Source organism: Rutilus rutilus (genome assembly GCF_951802725.1).
Source record: "Rutilus rutilus genome assembly, chromosome: 5".
Lineage (NCBI taxonomy): Eukaryota > Metazoa > Chordata > Actinopteri > Cypriniformes > Leuciscidae > Rutilus > Rutilus rutilus.
Genome location: NC_140213.1, coordinates 1,345,432 through 1,362,002, shown reverse-complemented (window position 1 = coordinate 1,362,002; position 16,571 = coordinate 1,345,432). Strand labels below are relative to the sequence as shown.

The following is a 16,571-nucleotide window of genomic DNA, read 5'->3' as shown; positions in this document are numbered from 1 at the left end:
TACACATTCAAGCATCGTTTACCACTGGAAAAAGTGTCAGCATTACATATCAAAGGAGATGTTTCCGTGAACCTTTTTGGCTTCATACAAGTAAGTTACATTTCCTGCAGCTGTGGAAATATTGCAGCATTACTGAAACTTTGTCAGAATCCAGTGAGAATGACGTTAAAAGTAAAGAGCTTTCTAAATACACTCTCTCTGTTCCCTCATTAGAACTGGAGCACATCTTCATTTCCTACAGAAGTTACAACAAAAATCATCAGTTTGGGCAGCTCACGTGAGGGACGTTCCAACGTACAGTCAGAGATCTTGCAGCCAGTCCAAAACCCTGTGAGTGACCTTTCCATTCCAGTGACTTCTGAATGCACAACAAAGTGCAAGTACTAAATGAAACAACAGTGCATGAGAACTGCTTCACTCAAGAGAAATTTTCTCACCATAGTCTCAGGATTATGATGATCACTTTTTAAACAATGAAATTCTAAATGTCCCATTTCATTGATTTTAAAAACCTGCCAGAAGAATCTAGTCAATATAGGATAATGCCGATTTTCTTGTTCTTATTGCAGAGCCTTCCTTATGTGGGTCCAATTTCAGGAGGACTGAGAGAAGGAATGGCCTTGTACTTGCAGGGAGTTGTTCCTATTAATGCTGACCGGTAAGCAATTATTTATTTGGCCTCGGGTATGCAACCAAATATAAAATGAATGCAGTACTAGAGTTCAGTCAGGGATAGACCACATCCTCAGATATGCACCGACTTAGGGTTAGGTAATGAGGTTTACTTCCTTGAGGAGTTTCCTTCAACCGTGATCAAACCAACCTGCCTGTAACTTTCCAGTAGTCCTGAAGATTGGCATTAACATGTTAAGGAGTGTTTGTTTAGGGTTGGAGCTATACTCTGCAGGACAGTGGATCTCGAGAGCCAGAGTTGAGAACTCCTGAGGTAGAGAGATGAGTCATTATCTGGATTTGGTTAATTCAACATTTCTCAACTTCCATGCAGGTTTGAAATCAATTTCAAGACCGGGCCATCTGACACTGATGACATTGCTTTCCACTTCAACCCTCGAATGGACCAGAAGGTGGCCATGAACAGCTTCAGCAGTGGAGGATGGGGAAGTGAGGAAAGTGTCTGTGACAATCCCTTTAAAAAGGGAGAAGCTTTTGAGATGTTCACTGTCCTCAAATCCGAAGGATATCAGGTATGTGCTTTGAAACACAAAACTCATTGCGCACCCCTAAAAGATATCTAGGAACTTGTCCTCACACAGGTTGTGTTGTTTTGGATCATCAGATATACGTGAATGGCAAGGAGCAGTGTACATTCAAGCACCGTATACCACTGGAAAAAGTGTCAGCATTACATATCAAAGGAGATGTTTCCGTGAACCTTTTTGGCTTCATACAAGTAAGTTTCATTTCCTGCAGCTGTGGAAATATTGCAGCATTACTAAAACTTTGTCAGAATCCAGTGAGAATGACGTGAAAAGTAAAGAGCTTTCTAAATACACTCTCTCTGTTCCCTCATTAGAACTGGAGCACATCTTCATTTCCTACAGAAATTGCAACAAAAATCATCAGTTTGGGCATCTCATGTGGGGGACGTTCCACCGTAACGTCAGAGATCTTGCAGCCAGTCCAAAACCCTGTGAGTGACCTTTCCATTCCAGTGACTTCTGAATGCACAACAAAGTGCAAGCACTAAATGAAACAACAGTGCATGAGAACTGCTTCACTCAAGAGAAATTGTCTCACCATAGTCTCAGGATTATGATAATCACTTTTTAAACAATGAAATTCTAAATGTCCCATTTCATTGAGTTTAAAAACCTGCCAGAAGAATCTAGTCAATACAGGATAATGCCTACTTTCTTGTTCTTATTGCAGAGCCTTCCTTATGTGGGTCCAATTTTAGGAGGACTGAGAGATGGAATGGCCTTGTACTTGCAGGGAGTTGTTCCTATTAATGCTGACCGGTAAGCAATTATTTATTTGGCCTCAGATATGCAACCAAATATAAAATGAATGCAATACTAGAGTTCAGTCAGGGATAGACCACATCCTCAGATATGCACCGACTTAAGGTTAGGTAATGAGGATTACTTCCTTGAGGAGTTTCCTCCAACCTTGATCAAACCAACCTGCCTGTAACTTTCAGTAGTCCTGAAGATTGGGATTAACATGTTCAGGTGTGTTTGTTTAGGGTTGGAGCTATACTCTGCAGGAAAGTTGGCTCTCCATTCCAGTAACTCTGGCTCTCGAGATCCCCTTTTTACATTTAAATGACTAAATGTAAATGTAAATGTAAAAAGTGGATCTCGAGAGCCAGAGTTGAGAACTAGGAACCCCTGAGGTAGAGAGATGAGTCATTATCTGGATTTGGTTAATTCAACATTTCTCAACTTCCATGCAGGTTTGAAATCAATTTCAAGACCGGGCCATCTGACACTGATGACATTGCTTTCCACTTCAACCCTCGAATGGACCAGAAGGTGGCCATGAACAGCTTCAGCAGTGGAGGATGGGGAAGTGAGGAAAGTGTCTCTGACAATCCCTTTAAAAAGGGAGAAGCTTTTGAGATGTTCACTGTCCTCAAATCCGAAGGATATCAGGTATGTGCTTTGAAACACAAAACTCATTGGGCACCCCTAAAAGATATCTAGGAACTTGTCCTCACACAGGTTGTATTGTTTTGGATCATCAGATATACGTGAATGGCAAGGAGCAGTACACATTCAAGCATCGTATACCACTGGAAAAAGTGTCAGCATTACATATCAAAGGAGATGTTTCCGTGAACCTTTTTGGCTTCATACAAGTAAGTTACATTTCCTGCAGCTGTGGAAATATTGCAGCATTACTGAAACTTTGTCAGAATCCAGTGAGAATGACGTTAAAAGTAAAGAGCTTTCTAAATACACTCTCTCTGTTCCCTCATTAGAACTGGAGCACATCTTCATTTCCTACAGAAGTTACAACAAAAATCATCAGTTTGGGCAGCTCACGTGGGGGACGTTCCATCGTACAGTCAGAGATCTTGCAGCCAGTCCAAAACCCTGTGAGTGACCTTTCCATTCCAGTGACTTCTGAATGCACAACAAAGTGCAAGTACTAAATGAAACAACAGTGCATGAGAACTGCTTCACTCAAGAGAAATTTTCTCACCATAGTCTCAGGATTATGATGATCACTTTTTAAACAATGAAGTTCTAAATGTCCCATTTCATTGATTTTAAAAACCTGCCAGAAGAATCTAGTCAATATAGGATAATGCCGATTTCCTTGTTCTTATTGCAGAGCCTTCCTTATGTGGGTCCAATTTTAGGAGGACTGAGAGAAGGAATGGCCTTGTACTTGCAGGGAGTTGTTCCTATTAATGCTGACCGGTAAGCAATTATTTATTTGGCCTCGGGTATGCAACCAAATATAAAATGAATGCAGTACTAGAGTTCAGTCAGGGATAGACCACATCCTCAGATATGCACCGACTTAGGGTTAGGTAATGAGGTTTACTTCCTTGAGGAGTTTCCTTCAACCGTGATCAAACCAACCTGCCTGTAACTTTCCAGTAGTCCTGAAGATTGGCATTAACATGTTAAGGAGTGTTTGTTTAGGGTTGGAGCTATACTCTGCAGGACAGTGGATCTCGAGAGCCAGAGTTGAGAACCCCTGAGGTAGAGAGATGAGTCATTATCTGGATTTGGTTAATTCAACATTTCTCAACTTCCATGCAGGTTTGAAATCAATTTCAAGACCGGGCCATCTGACACTGATGACATTGCTTTCCACTTCAACCCTCGAATGGACCAGAAGGTGGCCATGAACAGCGTCAGCAGTGGAGGATGGGGAAGTGAGGAAAGTGTCTCTGACAATCCCTTTAAAAAGGGAGAAGCTTTTGAGATGTTCACTGTCCTCAAATCCGAAGGATATCAGGTATGTGCTTTGAAACACAAAACTCATTGCGCACCCCTAAAAGATATCTAGGAACTTGTCCTCACACAGGTTGTGTTGTTTTGGATCATCAGATATACGTGAATGGCAAGGAGCAGTACACATTCAAGCACCGTATACCACTGGAAAAAGTGTCAGCATTACATATCAAAGGAGATGTTTCCGTGAACCTTTTTGGCTTCATACAAGTAAGTTTCATTTCCTGCAGCTGTGGAAATATTGCAGCATTACTAAAACTTTGTCAGAATCCAGTGAGAATGACGTGAAAAGTAAAGAGCTTTCTAAATACACTCTCTCTGTTCCCTCATTAGAACTGGAGCACATCTTCATTTCCTACAGAAATTGCAACAAAAATCATCAGTTTGGGCAGCTCATGTGGGGGACGTTCCACCGTACAGTCAGAGATCTTGCAGCCAGTCCAAAACCCTGTGAGTGACCTTTCCATTCCAGTGACTTCTGAATGCACAACAAAGTGCAAGCACTAAATGAAACAACAGTGCATGAGAACTGCTTCACTCAAGAGAAATTGTCTCACCATAGTCTCAGGATTATGATAATCACTTTTTAAACAATGAAATTCTAAATGTCCCATTTCATTGAGTTTAAAAACCTGCCAGAAGAATCTAGTCAATACAGGATAATGCCTACTTTCTTGTTCTTATTGCAGAGCCTTCCTTATGTGGGTCCAATTTTAGGAGGACTGAGAGAAGGAATGGCCTTGTACTTGCAGGGAGTTGTTCCTATTAATGCTGACCGGTAAGCAATTATTTATTTGGCCTCAGATATGCAACCAAATATAAAATGAATGCAATACTAGAGTTCAGTCAGGGATAGACCACATCCTCAGATATGCACCGACTTAGGGTTAGGTAATGAGGATTACTTCCTTGAGGAGTTTCCTCCAACCTTGATCAAACCAACCTGCCTGTAACTTTCAGTAGTCCTGAAGATTGGGATTAACATGTTCAGGTGTGTTTGTTTAGGGTTGGAGCTATACTCTGCAGGAAAGTGGATCTCGAGAGCCAGAGTTGAGAACTAGGAACCCCTGAGGTAGAGAGATGAGTCATTATCTGGATTTGGTTAATTCAACATTTCTCAACTTCCATGCAGGTTTGAAATCAATTTCAAGACCGGGCCATCTGACACTGATGACATTGCTTTCCACTTCAACCCTCGAATGGACCAGAAGGTGGCCATGAACAGCTTCAGCAGTGGAGGATGGGGAAGTGAGGAAAGTGTCTCTGACAATCCCTTTAAAAAGGGAGAAGCTTTTGAGATGTTCACTGTCCTCAAATCCGAAGGATATCAGGTATGTGCTTTGAAACACAAAACTCATTGGGCACCCCTAAAAGATATCTAGGAACTTGTCCTCACACAGGTTGTGTTGTTTTGGATCATCAGATATACGTGAATGGCAAGGAGCAGTACACATTCAAGCATCGTTTACCACTGGAAAAAGTGTCAGCATTACATATCAAAGGAGATGTTTCCGTGAACCTTTTTGGCTTCATACAAGTAAGTTACATTTCCTGCAGCTGTGGAAATATTGCAGCATTACTGAAACTTTGTCAGAATCCAGTGAGAATGACGTTAAAAGTAAAGAGCTTTCTAAATACACTCTCTCTGTTCCCTCATTAGAACTGGAGCACATCTTCATTTCCTACAGAAGTTACAACAAAAATCATCAGTTTGGGCAGCTCACGTGGGGGACGTTCCAACGTACAGTCAGAGATCTTGCAGCCAGTCCAAAACCCTGTGAGTGACCTTTCCATTCCAGTGACTTCTGAATGCACAACAAAGTGCAAGTACTAAATGAAACAACAGTGCATGAGAACTGCTTCACTCAAGATAAATTTTCTCACCATAGTCTCAGGATTATGATGATCACTTTTTAAACAATGAAATTCTAAATGTCCCATTTCATTGATTTTAAAAACCTGCCAGAAGAATCTAGTCAATATAGGATAATGCCGATTTTCTTGTTCTTATTGCAGAGCCTTCCTTATGTGGGTCCAATTTCAGGAGGACTGAGAGAAGGAATGGCCTTGTACTTGCAGGGAGTTGTTCCTATTAATGCTGACCGGTAAGCAATTATTTATTTGGCATCGGGTATGCAACCAAATATAAAATGAATGCAGTACTAGAGTTCAGTCAGGGATAGACCACATCCTCAGATATGCACCGACTTAGGGTTAGGTAATGAGGTTTACTTCCTTGAGGAGTTTCCTTCAACCGTGATCAAACCAACCTGCCTGTAACTTTCCAGTAGTCCTGAAGATTGGCATTAACATGTTAAGGAGTGTTTGTTTAGGGTTGGAGCTATACTCTGCAGGACAGTGGATCTCGAGAGCCAGAGTTGAGAACTCCTGAGGTAGAGAGATGAGTCATTATCTGGATTTGGTTAATTCAACATTTCTCAACTTCCATGCAGGTTTGAAATCAATTTCAAGACCGGGCCATCTGACACTGATGACATTGCTTTCCACTTCAACCCTCGAATGGACCAGAAGGTGGCCATGAACAGCGTCAGCAGTGGAGGATGGGGAAGTGAGGAAAGTGTTTCTGACAATCCCTTTAAAAAGGGAGAAGCTTTTGAGATGTTCACTGTCCTCAAATCCGAAGGATATCAGGTATGTGCTTTGAAACACAAAACTCATTGCGCACCCCTAAAAGATATCTAGGAACTTGTCCTCAAACAGGTTGTGTTGTTTTGGATCATCAGATATACGTGAATGGCAAGGAGCAGTACACATTCAAGCACCGTATACCACTGGAAAAAGTGTCAGCATTACATATCAAAGGAGATGTTTCCGTGAACCTTTTTGGCTTCATACAAGTAAGTTTCATTTCCTGCAGCTGTGGAAATATTGCAGCATTACTAAAACTTTGTCAGAATCCAGTGAGAATGACTTGAAAAGTAAAGAGCTTTCTAAATACACTCTCTCTGTTCCCTCATTAGAACTGGAGCACATCTTCATTTCCTACAGAAATTGCAACAAAAATCATCAGTTTGGGCAGCTCATGTGGGGGACGTTCCACCGTACAGTCAGAGATCTTGCAGCCAGTCCAAAACCCTGTGAGTGACCTTTCCATTCCAGTGACTTCTGAATGCACAACCAAGTGCAAGCACTTAATGAAACAACAGTGCATGAGAACTGCTTCACTCAAGAGAAATTGTCTCACCATAGTCTCAGGATTATGATAATCACTTTTTAAACAATGAAATTCTAAATGTCCCATTTCATTGAGTTTAAAAACCTGCCAGAAGAATCTAGTCAATACAGGATAATGCCTACTTTCTTGTTCTTATTGCAGAGCCTTCCTTATGTGGGTCCAATTTTAGGAGGACTGAGAGAAGGAATGGCCTTGTACTTGCAGGGAGTTGTTCCTATTAATGCTGACCGGTAAGCAATTATTTATTTGGCCTCAGATATGCAACCAAATATAAAATGAATGCAATACTAGAGTTCAGTCAGGGATAGACCACATCCTCAGATATGCACCGACTTAGGGTTAGGTAATGAGGATTACTTCCTTGAGGAGTTTCCTCCAACCTTGATCAAACCAACCTGCCTGTAACTTTCAGTAGTCCTGAAGATTGGGATTAACATGTTCAGGTGTGTTTGTTTAGGGTTGGAGCTATACTCTGCAGGAAAGTGGATCTCGAGAGCCAGAGTTGAGAACTAGGAACCCCTGAGGTAGAGAGATGAGTCATTATCTGGATTTGGTTAATTCAACATTTCTCAACTTCCATGCAGGTTTGAAATCAATTTCAAGACCGGGCCATCTGACACTGATGACATTGCTTTCCACTTCAACCCTCGAATGGACCAGAAGGTGGCCATGAACAGCTTCAGCAGTGGAGGATGGGGAAGTGAGGAAAGTGTCTCTGACAATCCCTTTAAAAAGGGAGAAGCTTTTGAGATGTTCACTGTCCTCAAATCCGAAGGATATCAGGTATGTGCTTTGAAACACAAAACTCATTGGGCACCCCTAAAAGATATCTAGGAACTTGTCCTCACACAGGTTGTGTTGTTTTGGATCATCAGATATACGTGAATGGCAAGGAGCAGTACACATTCAAGCATCGTTTACCACTGGAAAAAGTGTCAGCATTACATATCAAAGGAGATGTTTCCGTGAACCTTTTTGGCTTCATACAAGTAAGTTTCATTTCCTGCAGCTGTGGAAATATTGCAGCATTACTAAAACTTTGTCAGAATCCAGTGAGAATGACGTGAAAAGTAAAGAGCTTTCTAAATACACTCTCTCTGTTCCCTCATTAGAACTGGAGCACATCTTCATTTCCTACAGAAGTTACAACAAAAATCATCAGTTTGGGCAGCTCACGTGGGGGACGTTCCATCGTACAGTCAGAGATCTTGCAGCCAGTCCAAAACCCTGTGAGTGACCTTTCCATTCCAGTGACTTCTGAATGCACAACAAAGTGCAAGTACTAAATGAAAAAACAGTGCATGAGAACTGCTTCACTCAAGAGAAATTTTCTCACCATAGTCTCAGGATTATGATGATCACTTTTTAAACAATGAAATTCTAAATGTCCCATTTCATTGATTTTAAAAACCTGCCAGAAGAATCTAGTCAATATAGGATAATGCCGATTTTCTTGTTCTTATTGCAGAGCCTTCCTTATGTGGGTCCAATTTTAGGAGGACTGAGAGAAGGAATGGCCTTGTACTTGCAGGGAGTTGTTCCTATTAATGCTGACCGGTAAGCAATTATTTATTTGGCCTCGGGTATGCAACCAAATATAAAATGAATGCAGTACTAGAGTTCAGTCAGGGATAGACCACATCCTCAGATATGCACCGACTTAGGGTTAGGTAATGAGGTTTACTTCCTTGAGGAGTTTCCTTCAACCGTGATCAAACCAACCTGCCTGTAACTTTCCAGTAGTCCTGAAGATTGGCATTAACATGTTAAGGAGTGTTTGTTTAGGGTTGGAGCTATACTCTGCAGGACAGTGGATCTCGAGAGCCAGAGTTGAGAACTCCTGAGGTAGAGAGATGAGTCATTATCTGGATTTGGTTAATTCAACATTTCTCAACTTCCATGCAGGTTTGAAATCAATTTCAAGACCGGGCCATCTGACACTGATGACATTGCTTTCCACTTCAACCCTCGAATGGACCAGAAGGTGGCCATGAACAGCGTCAGCAGTGGAGGATGGGGAAGTGAGGAAAGTGTCTCTGACAATCCCTTTAAAAAGGGAGAAGCTTTTGAGATGTTCACTGTCCTCAAATCCGAAGGATATCAGGTATGTGCTTTGAAACACAAAACTCATTGCGCACCCCTAAAAGATATCTAGGAACTTGTCCTCACACAGGTTGTGTTGTTTTGGATCATCAGATATACGTGAATGGCAAGGAGCAGTACACATTCAAGCACCGTATACCACTGGAAAAAGTGTCAGCATTACATATCAAAGGAGATGTTTCCGTGAACCTTTTTGGCTTCATACAAGTAAGTTTCATTTCCTGCAGCTGTGGAAATATTGCAGCATTACTAAAACTTTGTCAGAATCCAGTGAGAATGACTTGAAAAGTAAAGAGCTTTCTAAATACACTCTCTCTGTTCCCTCATTAGAACTGGAGCACATCTTCATTTCCTACAGAAGTTACAACAAAAATCATCAGTTTGGGCAGCTCACGTGGGGGACGTTCCACCGTACAGTCAGAGATCTTGCAGCCAGTCCAAAACCCTGTAAGTGACCTTTCTATTCCAGTGACTTCTGAATGCACAACAAAGTGCAAGCACTTAATGAAACAACAGTGCATGAGAACTGCTTCACTCACGAGAAATTGTCTCACCATAGTTTCAGGATTATGATGATAACTTTTTAAACAATGAAATTCTAAATGTCCCATTTCATTGAGTTTAAAAACCTGCCAGAAGAATCTAGTCAGTATAGGATAATGCCTATTTTCTTGTTCTTACTGCAGAGCCTTCCTTATGTGGGTCCAATTTCAGGAGGACTGAGAGAAGGAATGGCCCTGTACTTGCATGGAGTTGTTCACACTAATGCTGTCTGGTAAAGAATCGTTTTGCTGGATAATTTGGACAAAACCAATCACTGTTATTTGGAATTATTTGCTTTAACGCTTCAAATTCAATGCAGGTTTGGAATCAATTTCAAGACCGGGCAGTCTGACACTGATGACATTGCTTTCCACTTCAACCCTCAAATGGACCAGAATGTGGCCATGAACAGCTTCAGGAACGGAGGATGGGAAAGTGCGGAAAGTGTCTCTGACAACCCCTTTAAAAAGGGAGAAGCTTTTGAGATGTTCACTGTCATCAAATCCGAAGGATATCAGGTATGTGCTTTGAAACACAAAACTCATTGCGCACCCCTAAAAGAAATCTAGGAACTTGTCCTCACACAGGTTGTGTTGTTTTGGATCATCAGATATACGTGAATGGCAAGGAGCAGTACACATTCAAGCACCGTATACCGCTGGAAAAAGTGTCAGCATTAAATATCAACGGAGATGTTTCCGTGAACCTTTTAGGCTTCATACAAGTAAGTTACATTTCCTGCAGCTGTGGAAATATTGCAGCATTACTGAAACTTTGTCAGAATCCAGTGAGAATGACGTGGAAAGTAAAGAGCTTTCTAAATACACTCTCTCTGTTCCCTCATTAGAACTGGAGCACATCTTCATTTCCTACAGAAGTTACAACAAAAATCATCAGTTTGGGCAGCTCACGTGGGGGACGTTCCACCGTACAGTCAGAGATATTGCAGCCAGTCCAAAACCCTGTGAGTGACCGTTCCACTCCAGTGACTTCTGAATGCACAACAAAGTGCAAGCACTTAATGAAACAACAGTGCATGAGAACTGCTTCACTCACGAGAAATTCTCTCACCATAGTTTCAGGATTATGATGATCACTTTTTAAACAATGAAATTCTAAATGTCCCATTTCATTGAGTTTAAAAACCTGCCAGAAGAATCTAGTCAATATAGGATAATGCCTATTTTCTTGTTCTTACTGCAGAGCCTTCCTTATGTGGGTCCAATTTCAGGAGGACTGAGAGAAGGAATGGCCTTGTACTTGCAGGGAGTTGTTCACACTAATGCTGTCTGGTAAAGAATCGTTTTGCTGGATAATTTGGACAAAACCAATCACTGTTATTTGGAATTATTTGCTTTAACGCTTCAAATTCAATGCAGGTTTGGAATCAATTTCAAGACCGGGCAGTCTGACACTGATGACATTGCTTTCCACTTCAACCCTCAAATGGACCAGAATGTGGCCATGAACAGCTTCAGGAACGGAGGATGGGAAAGTGCGGAAAGTGTCTCTGACAACCCCTTTAAAAAGGGAGAAGCTTTTGAGATGTTCACTGTCATCAAATCCGAAGGATATCAGGTATGTGCTTTGAAACACAAAACTCATTGCGCACCCCTAAAAGAAATCTAGGAACTTGTCCTCACACAGGTTGTGTTGTTTTGGATCATCAGATATACGTGAATGGCAAGGAGCAGTACACATTCAAGCACCGTATACCGCTGGAAAAAGTGTCAGCATTAAATATCAACGGAGATGTTTCCGTGAACCTTTTAGGCTTCATACAAGTAAGTTACATTTCCTGCAGCTGTGGAAATATTGCAGCATTACTGAAACTTTGTCAGAATCCAGTGAGAATGACGTGGAAAGTAAAGAGCTTTCTAAATACACTCTCTCTGTTCCCTCATTAGAACTGGAGCACATCTTCATTTCCTACAGAAGTTACAACAAAAATCATCAGTTTGGGCAGCTCACGTGGGGGACGTTCCACCGTACAGTCAGAGATCTTGCAGCCAGTCCAAAACCCTGTGAGTGACCTTTCCATTCCAGTGACTTCTGAATGCACAACAAAGTGCAAGCACTTAATGAAACAACAGTGCATGAGAACTGCTTCACTCAAGAGAAATTGTCTCCCCATAGTTTCAGGATTATGATGATCACTTTTTAAACAGTGAAATTCTAAATGTCCCATTTCATTGAGTTTAAAAACCTGCCAGAAGAATCTAGTCAGTATAGGATAATGCCTATTTTCTTGTTCTTACTGCAGAGCCTTCCTTATGTGGGTCCAATTTCAGGAGGACTGAGAGAAGGAATGGCCTTGTACTTGCAGGGAGTTGTTCACACTAATGCTGTCTGGTAAAGAATCGTTTTGCTGGATAATTTGGACAAAACCAATCACTGTTATTTGGAATTATTTGCTTTAACGCTTCAAATTCAATGCAGGTTTGGAATCAATTTCAAGACGGGGCAGTCTGACACTGATGACATTGCTTTCCACTTCAACCCTCAAATGGACCAGAATGTGGCCATGAACAGCTTCAGGAACGGAGGATGGGAAAGTGCGGAAAGTGTCTCTGACAACCCCTTTAAAAAGGGAGAAGCTTTTGAGATGTTCACTGTCATCAAATCCGAAGGATATCAGGTATGTGCTTTGAAACACAAAACTCATTGCACACCCCTAAAAGAAATCTAGGAACTTGTCCTCACACAGGTTGTGTTGTTTTGGATCATCAGATATACGTGAATGGCAAGGAGCAGTACACATTCAAGCACCGTATACCGCTGGAAAAAGTGTCAGCATTAAATATCAACGGAGATGTTTCCGTGAACCTTTTAGGCTTCATACAAGTAAGTTACATTTCCTGCAGCTGTGGAAATATTGCAGCATTACTGAAACTTTGTCAGAATCCAGTGAGAATGACGTGGAAAGTAAAGAGCTTTCTAAATACACTCTCTCTGTTCCCTCATTAGAACTGGAGCACATCTTCATTTCCTACAGAAGTTACAACAAAAATCATCAGTTTGGGCAGCTCACATGGGGGACGTTCCACCGTACAGTCAGAGATCTTGCAGCCAGTCCAAAACCCTGTGAGTGACCGTTCCATTCCAGTGACTTCTGAATGCACAACAAAGTGCAAGCACTTAATGAAACAACAGTGCATGAGAACTGCTTCACTCAAGAGAAATTGTCTCACCATAGTTTCAGGATTATGATGATCACTTTTTAAACAATGAAATTCTAAATGTCCCATTTCATTGAGTTTACAAACCTGCCAGAAGAATCTAGTCAATATAGGATAATGCCTATTTTCTTGTTCTTACTGCAGAGCCTTCCTTATGTGGGTCCAATTTCAGGAGGACTGAGAGAAGGAATGGCCTTGTACTTGCAGGGAGTTGTTCACACTAATGCTGTCTGGTAAAGAATCGTTTTGCTGGATAATTTGGACAAAACCAATCACTGTTATTTGGAATTATTTGCTTTAACGCTTCAAATTCAATGCAGGTTTGGAATCAATTTCAAGACGGGGCAGTCTGACACTGATGACATTGCTTTCCACTTCAACCCTCAAATGGACCAGAATGTGGCCATGAACAGTTTCAGGAACGGAGGATGGGAAAGTGCGGAAAGTGTCTCTGACAACCCCTTTAAAAAGGGAGAAGCTTTTGAGATGTTCACTGTCATCAAATCCGAAGGATATCAGGTATGTGCTTTGAAACACAAAACTCATTGCGCACCCCTAAAAGAAATCTAGGAACTTGTCCTCACACAGGTTGTGTTGTTTTGGATCATCAGATATACGTGAATGGCAAGGAGCAGTACACATTCAAGCACCGTATACCGCTGGAAAAAGTGTCAGCATTAAATATCAATGGAGATGTTTCCGTGAACCTTTTTGGCTTCATACAAGTAAGTTACATTTCCTGCAGCTGTGGAAATATTGCAGCATTACTGAAACTTTGTCAGAATCCAGTGAGAATGACGTGGAAAGTAAAGAGCTTTCTAAATACACTCTCTCTATTCCCTCATTAGAACTGGAGCACATCTTCATTTCCTACAGAAGTTACAACAAAAATCATCAGTTTGGGCAGCTCACGTGGGGGACGTTCCACCGTACAGTCAGAGATCTTGCAGCCAGTCCAAAACCCTGTGAGTGACCGTTCCATTCCAGTGACTTCTGAATGCACAACAAAGTGCAAGCACTTAATGAAACAACAGTGCATGAGAACTGCTTCACTCAAGAGAAATTGTCTCACCATAGTTTCAGGATTATGATGATCACTTTTTAAACAATGAAATTCTAAATGTCCCATTTCATTGAGTTTAAAAACCTGCCAGAAGAATCTAGTCAATATAGGATAATGCCTATTTTCTTGTTCTTACTGCAGAGCCTTCCTTATGTGGGTCCAATTTCAGGAGGACTGAGAGAAGGAATGGCCTTGTACTTGCAGGGAGTTGTTCACACTAATGCTGTCTGGTAAAGAATCGTTTTGCTGGATAATTTGGACAAAACCAATCACTGTTATTTGGAATTATTTGCTTTAACGCTTCAAATTCAATGCAGGTTTGGAATCAATTTCAAGACCGGGCAGTCTGACACTGATGACATTGCTTTCCACTTCAAACCTCAAATGGACCAGAATGTGGCCATGAACAGCTTCAGGAACGGAGGATGGGAAAGTGCGGAAAGTGTCTCTGACAACCCCTTTAAAAAGGGAGAAGCTTTTGAGATGTTCACTGTCATCAAATCCGAAGGATATCAGGTATGTGCTTTGAAACACAAAACTCATTGCACACCCCTAAAAGAAATCTAGGAACTTGTCCTCACACAGGTTGTGTTGTTTTGGATCATCAGATATACGTGAATGGCAAGGAGCAGTACACATTCAAGCACCGTATACCGCTGGAAAAAGTGTCAGCATTAAATATCAATGGAGATGTTTCCGTGAACCTTTTTGGCTTCATACAAGTAAGTTACATTTCCTGCAGCTGTGGAAATATTGCAGCATTACTGAAACTTTGTCAGAATCCAGTGAGAATGACGTGAAAAGTAAAGAGCTTTCTAAATACACTCTCTCTGTTCCCTCATTAGAACTGGAGCACATCTTCATTTCCTACAGAAGTTACAACAAAAATCATCAGTTTGGGCAGCTCACATGGGGGACGTTCCACCGTACAGTCAGAGATCTTGCAGCCAGTCCAAAACCCTGTGAGTGACCGTTCCATTCCAGTGACTTCTGAATGCACAACAAAGTGCAAGCACTTAATGAAACAACAGTGCATGAGAACTGCTTCACTCAAGAGAAATTGTCTCACCATAGTTTCAGGATTATGATGATCACTTTTTAAACAATGAAATTCTAAATGTCCCATTTCATTGAGTTTAAAAACCTGCCAGAAGAATCTAGTCAATATAGGATAATGCCTATTTTCTTGTTCTTACTGCAGAGCCTTCCTTATGTGGGTCCAATTTTAGGAGGACTGAGAGAAGGAATGGCCTTGTACTTGCAGGGAGTTGTTCACACTAATGCTGTCTGGTAAAGAATCGTTTTGCTGGATAATTTGGACAAAACCAATCACTGTTATTTGGAATTATTTGCTTTAACGCTTCAAATTCAATGCAGGTTTGGAATCAATTTCAAGACGGGGCAGTCTGACACTGATGACATTGCTTTCCACTTCAAACCTCAAATGGACCAGAATGTGGCCATGAACAGTTTCAGGAACGGGGGATGGGAAAGTGCGGAAAGTGTCTCTGACAACCCCTTTAAAAAGGGAGAAGCTTTTGAGATGTTCACTGTCATCAAATCCGAAGGATATCAGGTATGTGCTTTGAAACACAAAACTCATTGCGCACCCCTAAAAGAAATCTAGGAACTTGTCCTCACACAGGTTGTGTTGTTTTGGATCATCAGATATACGTGAATGGCAAGGAGCAGTACACATTCAAGCACCGTATACCGCTGGAAAAAGTGTCAGCATTAAATATCAATGGAGATGTTTCCGTGAACCTTTTTGGCTTCATACAAGTAAGTTACATTTCCTGCAGCTGTGGAAATATTGCAGCATTACTGAAACTTTGTCAGAATCCAGTGAGAATGACGTGAAAAGTAAAGAGCTTTCTAAATACACTCTCTCTGTTCCCTCATTAGAACTGGAGCACATCTTCATTTCCTACAGAAGTTACAACAAAAATCATCAGTTTGGGCAGCTCACATGGGGGACGTTCCACCGTACAGTCAGAGATCTTGCAGCCAGTCCAAAACCCTGTGAGTGACCGTTCCATTCCAGTGACTTCTGAATGCACAACAAAGTGCAAGCACTTAATGAAACAACAGTGCATGAGAACTGCTTCACTCAAGAGAAATTGTCTCACCATAGTTTCAGGATTATGATGATCACTTTTTAAACAATGAAATTTTAAATGTCCCATTTCATTGAGTTTAAAAACCTGCCAGAAGAATCTAGTCAATATAGGATAATGCCTATTTTCTTGTTCTTACTGCAGAGCCTTCCTTATGTGGGTCCAATTTCAGGAGGACTGAGAGAAGGAATGGCCTTGTACTTGCAGGGAGTTGTTCACACTAATGCTGTCTGGTAAAGAATCGTTTTGCTGGATAATTTGGACAAAACCAATCACTGTTATTTGGAATTATTTGCTTTAACGCTTCAAATTCAATGCAGGTTTGGAATCAATTTCAAGACCGGGCAGTCTGACACTGATGACATTGCTTTCCACTTCAACCCTCAAATGGACCAGAATGTGGCCATGAACAGCTTCAGGAACGGAGGATGGGAAAGT

The 16,571-nt window shown here is 41.3% G+C and overlaps 4 protein-coding genes and 2 long non-coding RNA genes across 6 annotated transcripts; all 6 read left to right on the top strand.

Annotated features, from left to right (window-relative positions):
- Nucleotides 1-542: 542 nt before the first annotated feature.
- Nucleotides 543-1,927, top strand: LOC311290826 (galectin-7-like; the record flags this gene model as incomplete). The annotated part of the gene is made up of 5 exons (XM_084409539.1): nt 543-658; nt 1,007-1,205; nt 1,298-1,411; nt 1,535-1,651; nt 1,919-1,927. 5 exons carry the CDS (start codon nt 543-545, stop codon nt 1,925-1,927), a joined length of 555 nt encoding a protein of 184 aa, XP_084265665.1.
- A 19-nt stretch (nt 1,928-1,946) lies between these two features.
- On the top strand, nt 1,947-2,727 carry LOC311290341. The gene is made up of 3 exons (XR_014627364.1): nt 1,947-1,979; nt 2,417-2,615; nt 2,708-2,727. It is a non-coding gene; the product is annotated as an uncharacterized lncRNA (long non-coding RNA).
- A 546-nt stretch (nt 2,728-3,273) lies between these two features.
- Nucleotides 3,274-5,365, top strand: LOC311290825 (galectin-4-like; the record flags this gene model as incomplete). The annotated part of the gene is made up of 7 exons (XM_084409538.1): nt 3,274-3,389; nt 3,738-3,936; nt 4,029-4,142; nt 4,266-4,382; nt 4,622-4,710; nt 5,065-5,263; nt 5,333-5,365. 7 exons carry the CDS (start codon nt 3,274-3,276, stop codon nt 5,363-5,365), a joined length of 867 nt encoding a protein of 288 aa, XP_084265664.1.
- A 1,137-nt stretch (nt 5,366-6,502) lies between these two features.
- On the top strand, nt 6,503-6,999 carry LOC311291090. The gene is made up of 3 exons (XR_014627514.1): nt 6,503-6,584; nt 6,677-6,790; nt 6,914-6,999. It is a non-coding gene; the product is annotated as an uncharacterized lncRNA (long non-coding RNA).
- A 243-nt stretch (nt 7,000-7,242) lies between these two features.
- LOC311290824 (galectin-4-like) lies at nt 7,243-8,013 on the top strand (the record flags this gene model as incomplete). Its single annotated transcript, XM_084409537.1, has 3 exons — nt 7,243-7,358; nt 7,713-7,911; nt 7,981-8,013. 3 exons carry the CDS (start codon nt 7,243-7,245, stop codon nt 8,011-8,013), a joined length of 348 nt encoding a protein of 115 aa, XP_084265663.1.
- A 556-nt stretch (nt 8,014-8,569) lies between these two features.
- Nucleotides 8,570-16,251, top strand: LOC311290823 (uncharacterized protein; the record flags this gene model as incomplete). The annotated part of the gene is made up of 29 exons (XM_084409536.1): nt 8,570-8,685; nt 9,034-9,232; nt 9,325-9,438; nt 9,562-9,678; nt 9,918-10,006; nt 10,094-10,292; nt 10,385-10,498; nt 10,622-10,738; nt 10,978-11,066; nt 11,154-11,352; nt 11,445-11,558; nt 11,682-11,798; nt 12,038-12,126; nt 12,214-12,412; nt 12,505-12,618; nt 12,742-12,858; nt 13,098-13,186; nt 13,274-13,472; nt 13,565-13,678; nt 13,802-13,918; nt 14,158-14,246; nt 14,334-14,532; nt 14,625-14,738; nt 14,862-14,978; nt 15,218-15,306; nt 15,394-15,592; nt 15,685-15,798; nt 15,922-16,038; nt 16,228-16,251. The coding sequence occupies 29 exons, from the start codon at nt 8,570-8,572 to the stop codon at nt 16,249-16,251; spliced, it is 3,684 nt and encodes a 1,227-aa protein (XP_084265662.1).
- Nucleotides 16,252-16,571: the final 320 nt, after the last annotated feature.